The sequence below is a fragment of the Xenia sp. Carnegie-2017 genome, unplaced genomic scaffold (genome assembly GCF_021976095.1).
Source record: "Xenia sp. Carnegie-2017 unplaced genomic scaffold, XeniaSp_v1 HiC_scaffold_144, whole genome shotgun sequence".
Lineage (NCBI taxonomy): Eukaryota > Metazoa > Cnidaria > Anthozoa > Malacalcyonacea > Xeniidae > Xenia > Xenia sp. Carnegie-2017.
In genome coordinates this window covers 1-12000 of record NW_025813452.1, presented here as the reverse complement: position 1 = coordinate 12000, position 12000 = coordinate 1, and the positions used below count along the sequence as shown (strand labels likewise).

Genomic DNA, 12000 nt, shown 5'->3' with positions numbered 1-12000 from the left:
TTGTCGATCTTGTTTCCAGTTTCAAATGATTTCATGGCCATCAAATAGCCATAAAAAGAATATTGTTTCCGCTTTTCATAATTTATTTTATAAAAAAATTCACGATAAATCAGTATTCTTTTCTATGGATTTTGCATTTCTTTTATTTTCATCTAAATACAACATTTTTATTTGTGTTTTTATCATCAACAAATCAAAGATGGCGCCTTCTCGATCCTAGTCCCAAGCTCCCGACCGTTCCCCCATAACTGATGACGTCATCAACAATTATCTTATTTTGCGTGACTGTGCAATATCTACAATCTGTGTAATCATTGTGTAAATTTTCGTATTCTTCATGTAATCAGAGTTTCTTTTGTATTTCAATAGATATATCTGCAAATTAATTTGAAGACAGCGATAATTTCTGTTGTTTCAAGAACATCAACAACATCAACATGATAAGGATGTCACTCATGTGATCGAACATATTCTTTGTTATAAAATGAAAGGAAAGACCAAAGATAACTTTCGCATCGTTAATTTCTGCCCAAAGTACACAAATCCCGCTTCAGAAAAAAATTGCAACAACAGATTTTTGGTACTGCTACATTCCAGAACAATTTAAAAGCAAATTTTAAAGGGTTAAATTTTATTGTTTGGCAGTCCGTAGCCAATAGCATTGTTTTAAAGGTACTTTTAAGTTTTAAATTGACTTGCTCTATAAATTACTCTGCAACTCTTGTCCGCCACCGTCTTAATAGAAGGGTCTTGTAGCAAAATTTGATATTATCCAGAAGAAAGGTTTAGTACGAAGTTCCTTCCGAAAGCCATTGTTTTAGAATATATTAATTAATAATTTTACATAAAATTTGTATGTAAATACTTTCCACAACCTGTAAACTTAGGGTCGGTAGGTAGCCTGACGTAAGTCAGCAAGGATTTAAAGAATTTTCAAAACAATTGAGTATTTTTTGCTCATGAATAACATTAATAAAGCATCTTGAATTCATGAGCTGTACAGAGTGCAACATGTAAACATCTTTCATATAAGAAGATGCTATAGACGACGTTCACATTGCCAATGACTGAGGTAGTGTGAATGACGTTAATGTGATCGATCATATTACATCACGATGAAAACAATTTTGCCTTCTGATGAGCTCTAATTCGTTCTAATTTGCACACAACTTCGAAATCGAATTTGGAAGACAAAGAAAAGAACACAAAACAATTTATATGGTAATGAATAGGTGTTTGTGATGTGTGCTGTTGTTATCCGGCCATGTCAAATAGCCAAAATACTTTGAAAACAACAGTCCTTAATGTATATAGCAGAGTCATATAGAAGGGTGTAGTTGTTATTCGAAAGTCATAGATACGCTTGAAGAGCGTGGGGCTCTTCTCGTACTCAATGGGTGAAAGGTGAGAAGATATCGCTTCAGAAACTACTTAAATAATTAGGTTAAAAAAGCGAAAACATTTGTTGAACGAAGGAACTTTAAATGGCAAGAGTGCTCTTGAACAACACCATTGTTGGCTTTCTTCTACTTCTCGTTTTTGCCAACGTGAACGCAGAAAATGACGATTTACAACTGATTCTTCTCTATCGCGATGTCATCGACGCGAAGTTGGCTACGGCACCTTGTCAACATGACCAACCTCTTACATGATGAGGACATCATACAAGATTATTCTTTCTGGAACAAAGACATTGAAACCGTGCGAAATGTTGCCAGTTACCTCATGTCAATGTGGCCATTTAAAGACTCGCAGAATCGATCTTTGGTCGAAAGTGTACAAGCAATCTATACACTTGTAAAGACGATAACATTATCATCGGATCAGATATTTGGCTCTGCAATTTGTTTCGACAAGAGTATGTTCCAAGGGAGACGACAATTTTGTCCGTACGCCTTTAAGAATTATACCCCTGGTACAAACGCGAGTTACAAAACAATTATTAGCGATTGGGGAAGACTGTACGACTATCTATCTCCTCCAAATCCGAACAGAAAATTCTCAGGTGAAGATAACTTTACCTGGTGGCGAATTAGTGAGGAATATCGCCGAAACATCACGCTTCCATACAACACAGTTTTTACGACGTCGATTTACATCGACGTTTACGAAATGTGATTAATGAAAATGACACAAATTACGGAGACACTTCGATACTACAACAAATTACGTGCCTGACAAGTTGGGAAAATGGACTACGCCATATTACGACTGTCATGGGGGTAGAATATGGATGTTCACTTACTTAACACCATTTTACGACGAAGCAGGGAAGTTCCTGTAAGTATTAACGTATTTTGAAGTGTTAAATTGAGTTGAATTGAAAGTTAACCCTCGTGTTTTAATAATAATTAGGCAGACTATAAAATTCGGGTACTTTCAGCGTTTAAAACTAAATGTCAGCAAAGCTATGCACAGCTTTCGTGTGAGTCGGTGAAAGCGAGTTGGACCAGTAAATAATTAGGATAGAAATATCAAGCGCGACTTTCGTTATTTCAAGTGTCTGCAAGCGCGACACACGGCTTGTAAACAAAACACTTATAGATTGACTTCGAACATTAGTCGTTGGGTTTTGGATTTGTTTTTATCGTCTGTTTCGCAGTCAGTCTTTGCAGGCGGTCGAGTGTTGATTGTGTCTAGACAAATTTAGCGTTTCAAAACAAAGATTACGTAGGACTATTTACTGTTAAAAAGCATTTTAAATTGCAAATGGAAGGTCCTAGTAAGTTTCCTCGATTACCTGACAACCTTCTTCTGCGAGAATTAGAATCAGCGGTCTAACAAATTGCAAAAGTTTTCGTCTTCGATTCCGAAATTCGCTTTTGTCTATTATCGATTCTCTAATGTGCTTTCATTTCGGCAAATTCCATCGGCCAATATCAAAGATATTTTTTTTATTACTAATGTGAATTGTAGCTTTTCGCAGGTCCAAGCTCGAGGTCAAAAAAGCAATTGACGTTTTGCTTTTTTATGGGGGGAACATGTGCTTGACTGGATATGTTTTAGAGCTCGATAGATCGACGCTACAACTAATTCAACCTTTGTTTCTAGAATTGTATGATATTGCTGTTGTTTTGATAATGAAAATTAAAGCATCTTGTTTTGAAAGGTGCTGAATTCATGTGGCTCAATATCGCGCGCTTATCAATTTGCAACTACATTTTTCGTTGTTGACAATTACGGGTATTAATTACAAGCGAGAATGTTTAGTGTAAGTGAACGTTTTTATCTTATTACCCGCCATGTACAAGTAAGGCCGCTGAAGCATTTCGCTTGTGTTGTGCTCATTGGAAATAATTACTTTGTTTTCTGCGCACTGCGCAGGTGGTGAGTGTGACAATGCAGAAATTACTGATAGCTTAATTTTGAATAGAAAATAAAAGTATATAAATTATCAGAGAATAAGTGTAACAACAGCACCAAATAAGGAGCAACGCAACAATACAGAGACGAAAGAATCTTGAGTGTTGATTTGAGAGCAGCGAACGGGCCCCGACTTGTAGTGTGTGTCGTATATCAAATTACACAGAAAAACAAACGCAGATGGTAATACAAAGCTGTAAATTGGTTAAACACACAGAGGAAATGAATAAAATTCACAAAAACCGTCAGAAAAGCTTAACTCGCGATTTATGTTGTCGTTGTTTGGTGATGGAAATTGTTGAGGTTATCGTTGTTTTTTTAACTCCTTAACGTGCTGTGCGTGTTTTTTGTTCAATACAAGTATGAACTAGAGAGTAAACTGACCAGTGAGATTGTTTTCCTTGCGTTCGTCTCCTGATGAAAACCTTCATGTAAAAGCACTGTCTACAGAATTTTGCTCGAGAAAACTACCCAGTTTACAGCTTTGGTGTTTGGGAGGGGAGGGGAAGGGAGTCGCCACCATTTTAACTTGATGTTTCCTCGTGTAGTGGAATTGTCACCTTCCACGTCAATCTCGACTCCATTGACATCAACGAATGCGAAGCACCACCAGACATTCAGATTGATCGACGACGTAATCGGAAACACAAAGTACAATTTTATGGCAATCATGCTTGTCATAACAAAACGACTAAGGTGAGCAAGGTTATATCATTAGTGGGACGGATATATACTGCCATTCGTTTAAGAGCAATAAGAAAGGCAATGTCACTGTTTCACATAATAAAAAATTCATGTGATCTCTGTTTCATGTGATCTCTGTTCTTCATTACTCGTCATGTGATCACTGTTCTCCAGCACTTGTCATGTGATCACCGTACTCCAGAACTTGTCATGTGATCTCTGTTCTTCAATTACTCGTCATGTGATCACTGTTCTCCAGCACTCGTCATGTGATCACCGTACTCCAGAACTTGTCATGTGATCTCTGTTCTTCATTACTCGTCATGTGATCACTGTTCTCCAGCACTCGTCATGTGATCACAGTGCGCCTGTACTGGCCTTGTGATAAATGTGCTCCATACTAGCTTATAACAATTCTCGGTCGTCAATCATGCCTCCATTTTTGTAGACAGTCAAACATTGTCGTCAAACTTACTTTTCAAAATAACCTTTGTGTTTACGTTGTTCCTTTATAATTTCACCATCTATCTTTTGCATTTATCTGGATTGAGTCTTAGCCCCCGGCTTAGTGTCGTAATTTCAAGCAATTTTTTGCCCTTTTTCCTTCACGAAATTGTTACAGTAGAACAGTTCTTTTTACGTCTGTCTTGTCGTTTTTCAGTGTGTCCATTTGCCCGGTGGTGGCTTCAAAATGGGCAACTACCGCTGTGTATGTCGGGAAGGATATTATTTTCCACGGCTAGACGCAAAGAAGAAATACTTCGATGGGAAAGATGTGAGCAAGGCGAATGGTGACAACTCAAAATTTAATTGTCTTCCATGTCGCGAGGGTTGCACAACTTGTGTTGATGATTCGCCTTGTTTGTACCAAGAACGTATGGTTATAAGAAAACTGATTTTGGTCGTGAATGGTATGACCCAATTTTTGGCTATCTCTGCTGGCTTGTTCATCTTCCTTCATCGTGAGACAAAGGTAATATGGTGTCTCTTAAAGTAAATGGTTTGAACCCGGGAGTATCGTTACATGTTTGTAAATGTAGATCGTCCAGGTTGGTATAGTCCAGAGAAGGACTGTTTTTGTTGTTGACTGACGTTTCGACAACTTTAGCCGTAGTCATCTTCTTTGACTCTGAAGATGACTACCGCTAAGGTTGTCGAAACGTCAGTCAACAACAACAAAAGCAGTCCTTCACAGGATTATACCAACCTGGACGATCTATATTTACAAACATGGTGTCTTTTGTTGAGGGTTTAACTGACATCAGTTTACTTTTAGAGACGAACTTTTAGGTAACGCTAAGCCCCTTTTGATGTGTTTGGAGTTTAGACAGAATATAAACAGGAAAACTCAACAGTCTCTAACTTCATGTTATTGATGTGCAGAACGTTTTCTAGTGGTTTTAACCTCCTAGTTTGAAAGCAGTTCTTAAAAGTCGTTACCTACAACGGGTTTATTTAGATATTGAAAGCGTCCAGTCCATTTTTCATGGTGATCATCGCCTTTGGTTTGACGCTTATGTACACAGAGGTATATACTGCTTTTTCTTATATATAGCATGTAGAGGACACTTATGTACACATAGGTACATGTTCCTTTCTCTTGCATAGAGTATGTAGAGGACACTTATGTACACATAGGTGCATGCTTGCTTTCTCTTACAATAGAGCATGTAGAGGATACTATGGGATTTTACATGCTTTGCTCATTATCGTCAACTACTTGTGTATCCATAGGTGACACTGGGCTTCTTTGATGAAACAATTTCACTTTGTATTGCAAGATCATGGCTTTATCATGTTGGTTTCACATTGGCTTTCGCTTCGTTACTTTTGAAAACTTGGAGGTAAGAGTTACCAGTCAATGTCCACAAACTGCATTCTTACGTTATTCGCTGAACGTACTCTACAGTTATCTTTCCAGTTCGTATCTTACCAAAAATACGGCAGTTACGTTTTGCTATGAACATATTTAGACGCTTTGCAGCGAAATAGCATCAACTTATGATGCACCACCAAATTTTTTTCACTCCAGCAAGAATCGATATGAATAACTTGCACTTCTACCGTGTCCTCGATTTATTGGAACTTGCTCATTGATTGTTCATTTCTAGGATTGCGGTCATATTCCGTCTGCGGACGGCAAAAACCATCGAACTTACAGATAAATCGTTACTGACCTACTTGTTGCTTATGTTATTGGCCGTCTGCTCTTATTTCGCTATCTGGACTTTAACACAAGATCACGAATATGAGACGATAAAGACAAATTCCGGTTACAAATACAGGCGCTGCGTCAAACCGTGGTTCACTAATGCCTTTGAAATCGGTAAGCCCTTTTATTATTTTGTATGTAAGCTTTCTTTACAACTGTTAGTTTTTACTCTCCTAAGACTATAGGCACGACCACAACTGATAATCTCCAGGTTAGTATAGTCCTGAGAAGGACTGTTTTTGTTGTTGTTGACTGACGTTTCGACAACCTTAGCGGTAGTCAGAGTCATCTTCAGAGTTTTTGATTGTGTTGTACGAAAGATCTAGTTTCACGAGTTGCCTGAAGAATAGTAAATGGTTTGAACCCGAGTATTGTTACATGCTTGTGGATGAAGATCGTCCAGGTTAGTAGACTCCTGAGAACTGTTGTTGTTGATGTTGACTCTTAAGATGACTACCGCTAAGGTTATCGAAACGTCAGTCAACAACAACAAAAACAGTCCTTCTCAGGACTATACCAACCTGGACGATCTACATTTACAAACATGTAACGATACTCGGGTTCAAACCATTTATTTTGATAATCTCCAGTTTATTTATGGTGAAACTTGTTATAATTTCCGATGTATTTTCTTACTCTCTGAAGAGACTAAAGTTTGTGTGCCTTTCTTCTTTCCTAGGCGAGGTTTTATTTCTGCTGTGGGTGTTTGGCTTTGTATCCGTGTACGAAATGCCCTCAGCGTACAACGAGAGCAAGTACATCGCCTGGTGTATATATAACACTCTGTTTGTTAAGATCGTAGTTGGTCTTCTGAGGTAAAGCAAAATGTTTGCATCGGTGTTACTGTCATTTTTCATGAAAGGTTGAATTGTTGGAATGTTATTAAATAAAAAGAATGATAGCATATGTTACAACCAACAAAATAACGACCTTATCTAACAGCATTTGAGAATTAACTTTTCATTTCTTAACGAGACAAGTCTACTCGAAAGCAGAAGGGCATAAAGGCTCTCTGCTTTTGAGTAGACTTGTCTCGTTTACAAGGAAGAGGAGTGGAAGTTAATTTCTCAAATGTTGTTAGATAAGGTCGTTATTGTTTGTAGTTTTTGGTTATAGCGTTAAAGGTTGAATTGTTTTGACAACATTCTCTTTATTTAGAATTGTTCTAGATAACTTTCACAATCCTGATGTCGCGTATGTCGTAAACAGTTTGTCAACGCATGTCATTGCCACCGTTATGTTGGTTTTGCTCTTTGCTTTCAAGGTAATGGTTGTATTGTCAACTTAGTATTAATTACTGCCGATGAAAGAGGATCTTAAAACCTCTCAAAAAGCAGAAATTTGTAATCTAGAGAGCTTCGGGTTTTTGTCCATACGTCTATCTACTGGACCTTTTCTTCGTTGAGTTGTGGCTTTCCATCATTGGACGAGTAAGCGTTTTACGATTGATTATGAAGTTTGTTATGATGCGATTGGCAATGAGCCCGAAAAGAAAATAGAACAAAAGCTTTTAAATCGATGGCCAAGGCCAACTTGAAGAGCTCTCGAAGATAAACACGTCAGATTATCCTCGATGCCTTATATTTTCTTCATTAAATTTTATTTTTCAAAACTTTAAATTGAAAATTGTCGTTGAAACACCATATGGTGAACAAATTAGCGTAAGCAAATGGCCAAATATGTCTTGGACGTTCGTTTCAAATATCAAAAGAGATTAGCCAAGGGTTACATTCTCTCATCGAAAGGAATCATGCAGCAGCAAAGATATTTATCTCTTTGTTATACTGTAGGTCACGCGAAGTCGTTTTTAATTAAATTATGAAATGTTTCAGGATACATTACGACACATATTGACTAATGTGGAAGTATGAATGTTATAAAACTGCACGACGCGTTTTTTCAAAGGACATTTCTCTGTTTCGAAGCATACTCAAGTATTCCAGTACATCACATTTAATGCTTAAGTCAGTCTGGGTACTTGCTGAGCTATAACTGCCCTTCGCAATATTAAATTTTTCCTGTCTGTTTTGAAGGTATACTTCTTGAAAAAATACAATGTAAATCAAAGAAGGCGTTCTCGGGTAGTTCGTCTATAGCCACAACGATGACGGATCTTCGTAAATCACCATTTCATCTCAACCGTTTGGAGGACGGTACTTTGGTGTGCGAAAACGATGAAGAGAAAACGCGAGGGTCTGGAAACTGAGAATATACAACTGAGGGTAAGAAGTTTTGGGAATACTGTTTGAGTACAGATTAAAACGAGGATTTTTCGAAGAATGTTCAAAGAAACAATGTCAACGGTTTTGTCTTAAATACAAAGAACGACTCTCCATTTGCAAAGTGGGTGGCCTAAGTTTGAGGATTAGGGGAGATTTGTCAGAGCATCGCAGAGTTGCTAAAGAACGAGTCGATCGTGAGATGCGCCAGGGTCTGACGGGAAGGTATGGGGGAAATGAGTTGAACTTTGGTCCCTGTGATGGTATTCACGTCCAATTACGGTCTTTCTCTTTCTCAAAACTTGAAAATTGAATGTGTGCTCCCTGTGACGGCACATAATGCATTAAGCCATTTATAGGCGCACGTCAAACAACGTGTAAAATATGGTTTTGTTAAACAACTGACAAAATCTCAACTCACGCAACACGCTAAAGTGATCATTATCACTTATAGTTGATTATTATCCTCAATTTAGAGATTATCATCTTCAATTTGTAGTAATTATCCTCAATTAAAACCATTGAAATTGTAGCAAAGAATCCGTTAACACTTATGAAATAAGCCGATTTGATGTTCAATTAATGACATTCCTATATTAAAATCATTATCCTTACACTTTTCACAGGAGGAAATACGTGATTTGACTGCGAAACTTGCAGCATGTGAATACAAACAACAACGAGAGCAGAGACGACAACAAGGAAGTCCACAAGAAAACAGCTACATTTCCACGAGTAGCGAGACTCGTCATTCCAGATTCAACAGCGAGACGGAGAGCGCTCAGGGTCGAGAGTCGGAATCTCCCGATAAAATTGGTCAAAAGGTGTCGAACGTTGCCGACAGCTTGACAAGCAACGGTAGCGTGTTCACACGCGAGGAAAGAGGTGGAAGTTTAATAGAAGATATTAAAAACGCTGATCGTTTTATCGCCCTACCAAACGGTAGTAGCGTTTCCGATGAAGAAACTTTAACGGTCATGTCAAACGTTTCTGTTGAATCCTCGTGATATTGAAAAGATTCTTGGAGGAATATGGCCGTGTGTTCTACTGAAGAGAATATTTATGGATCCTGTTTCAGGAAAGATGAGATTTGACAATGAACTGTGGTACAACTTGACTACCATGAAGATGTTTCCACATAAAGATTAACTCCTACGAGAAGACAGTTAATTATAAACGATCGAATCGACTTACTAAACCTTTCCCACAATAAATATTCAAACGCAAAAAACGACATGCATTTCGTTAAGAAAATGTGAAACATTTTATGCTAATCTTGCGTAATTTTATGACGTTTTTGGTCGCTAATGACGTAATTTGATCGCAGCAACACTCAAGTCTGTACTTATGCACATCACACAATGAGCATTGCAATAAATATTTTACATGAAGTACGCAGGGACATAAGCGAGGCTAATCGAAATCTTTACACCTGCATGGCAAATTTTTTAGCAAAATTATTCGGAATTATTTCGATTGTTTTTGCAGTTATGAACACAAAACTATTTGCATAGCAGGAAGAATGTCGATATTCCAAGCAATAACCATTTTATACAAAACGTTTACACAGCGCTATAGATTTTATTTAATTTAAATTAATGTCGTTCGTAAAAGCCAAAACATTAAATTTGTAATATAGAGAAAATAGATTTAATTAAGTGAAAAAAATAAAAAGTTTAATTGAAGCTGTACTTTTCTATCTTTGGATTTGAATTTTCTTATCTCTCCCCCGACATAACTAACGTACCTCAACATTTGCAAGGATTACCGCAGGACATAAAGTTTTCCCATAAATAGAGAAGAGAATCGGCATCCTGCTCGGGCAAGGTAAACATTTCCATCTGACAATCCCCGAAACACGACCATCGCTCATCCTGAAGTATTTGAAATAGAAAGGAAACACCGTCACATGTTCGGCCGCTGGTTCATAAGAACCTGGGCTCGTAAGAGTAAGATCACCATAAAGGATCTTGTTGAACAACCGTCACAAACTTGCAGAGAAGAAAAGGAGATCTTACCTTATAAATTTCAGGAGCAATAGCTGATAACCAAATACCCATAGAGACATCCTCCCCCTTTACACAAGAAAGAAAAACATGTGTCAATATCTAGTACTCTGAGAACTACATCTTTACACATCAAGAGGTCACTTTCAACATTGTAATCTCGTCGTGTTTTTCTATCATATACCTGATAACGTTTTAGAGATTTCTCGTTTTTTGCCAGCCAGTGAACAATATCCGAAGATATAATGCTGCCCGCACCGCAGGCAAATGTCGGATAAGCCACTCCTGGATAATCAGGCTCGGCCCATTTTCCCTGTCTCTCGATCAACCAATCAGTACGAAAGCTGTAAATATGAAGAAGCAATTGCATTTAGAAGCAATAACTACAACTCATATTTCATACCTTATTTATAGTTTAGTCGCATGGAAAACGCTAATTCGTATGTTTGCAATCTCGTTTCTGTTTTACTTGAAAAATATTATAAATTTGGCAATTCCTAATGCCCAAAACATGATATCTCAAAAGGATTTTCACTATGTCAATAAAATCTTTAGAATGGACTCAGTATAAAGTAGATGGTTTGAACCCGGAGTATCGTTACATGTTTGTAGATGTACATCGTCCAGGTTAGTAGAGTCCTGAGAAGTGTTGTTGCTGTTGGTGTTGACTAACATTTCGACAATCTTAGCAGTAGTATTTTGACTCGGAAGATGACTACCGCTAAGGTTGTCGAAACTTCAGTCAACATCAACACCAACAGTCCTTCTCAGGACTCTACTAACCTGGACGATCTACATCTACAAACACGTACACAGAATATTGTGTACTGACGGAGTTGAGCTAAACTCACCTTCCCACCACAATTTAGACGTGTTTTTTAAATTATGACTTTCCATTTCCTAAAAATATCAAATATTTCTTCAGTCGTGAAGTTCTTCGGTACACTATTAAAGATATAAAGCTTAATTAAAGACACCCTTACAAATCGCTTGATTGAGTAAAATCTTTAGATTGAGTCAAAAATCATCTGCGCAGCTTGTATACTTCCGGAGGTAATTAATGTTGAAATCGACTCTATACTGAGCATGCGCAATTTCTATTTCCTCGTGCTTTTATTGTAGAGACTCGGGACGAGGCTCATTCCAAAGCTCTCAATGAGAGGTCTGGGATGGTGTAAAATCATCTCCACAGCATGGTTTAAGAGTGGCGTAAGGGTGTTTTAAGGGTGGTTTAAGGGTAGAGTAAGGATGTTTTAAGGGTAGCGTAAAATGTTTTAAGGGAGTTTTAGGGTAGCTTCAGCGTGGTTTAAAGGTGGTCCAAGGCTTTAAGTTACGCTTCGCTACCCTAGACTACGGTTAAACCACCCTTAAACTACTTAAGCCCCTCTAAAACCACATCTAAACCATTTTAAAAACCACGCTTAAGCCACCAGATTGATATACTCCAAAATCCCAAGATACATCTACGTACTCCAAAATCCCAAGATACCTCTACATACTCCCAACTCCCAAGTTA

At 37.7% G+C, this 12000-nt stretch overlaps 2 protein-coding genes and 1 long non-coding RNA gene across 4 annotated transcripts; 2 read left to right on the top strand and 1 right to left on the bottom strand.

The window, feature by feature from the left end:
* Positions 1-918: 918 nt before the first annotated feature.
* On the top strand, positions 919-8355 carry LOC124435757 (probable G-protein coupled receptor CG31760). The gene is given in 12 exon segments (XM_046985715.1): positions 919-2114; positions 2146-2280; positions 3912-4059; positions 4709-5020; positions 5507-5575; positions 5782-5891; positions 6159-6373; positions 6939-6959; positions 6962-6989; positions 6991-7074; positions 7418-7523; positions 8293-8355. Coding segments are annotated over 12 exon segments (1773 nt in total). The 5' UTR covers positions 919-1632.
* An 86-nt stretch (positions 8356-8441) lies between these two features.
* Positions 8442-10167, top strand: LOC124435759. The gene is made up of 2 exons (XR_006945145.1): positions 8442-8481; positions 9105-10167. It is a non-coding gene; the product is annotated as an uncharacterized LOC124435759 (long non-coding RNA).
* Positions 9046-10872, bottom strand: LOC124435758 (UDP-GalNAc:beta-1,3-N-acetylgalactosaminyltransferase 2-like). 2 transcript variants are annotated; one of them, XM_046985717.1, is made up of 4 exons: positions 10669-10872; positions 10497-10553; positions 10226-10352; positions 9046-9630 (listed from the first exon to the last, which is right to left on the bottom strand). In XM_046985717.1, exons 1-3 carry the CDS (start codon positions 10852-10854, stop codon positions 10227-10229), a joined length of 369 nt encoding a protein of 122 aa, XP_046841673.1. In that variant the 5' UTR covers positions 10855-10872; the 3' UTR covers positions 9046-9630; position 10226. The 2 variants fall into 2 exon arrangements, with proteins under 2 accessions (XP_046841673.1, XP_046841672.1); XM_046985716.1 differs by lacking the exon at positions 9046-9630 and having other exon boundaries at positions 10010-10352.
* Positions 10873-12000: the final 1128 nt, after the last annotated feature.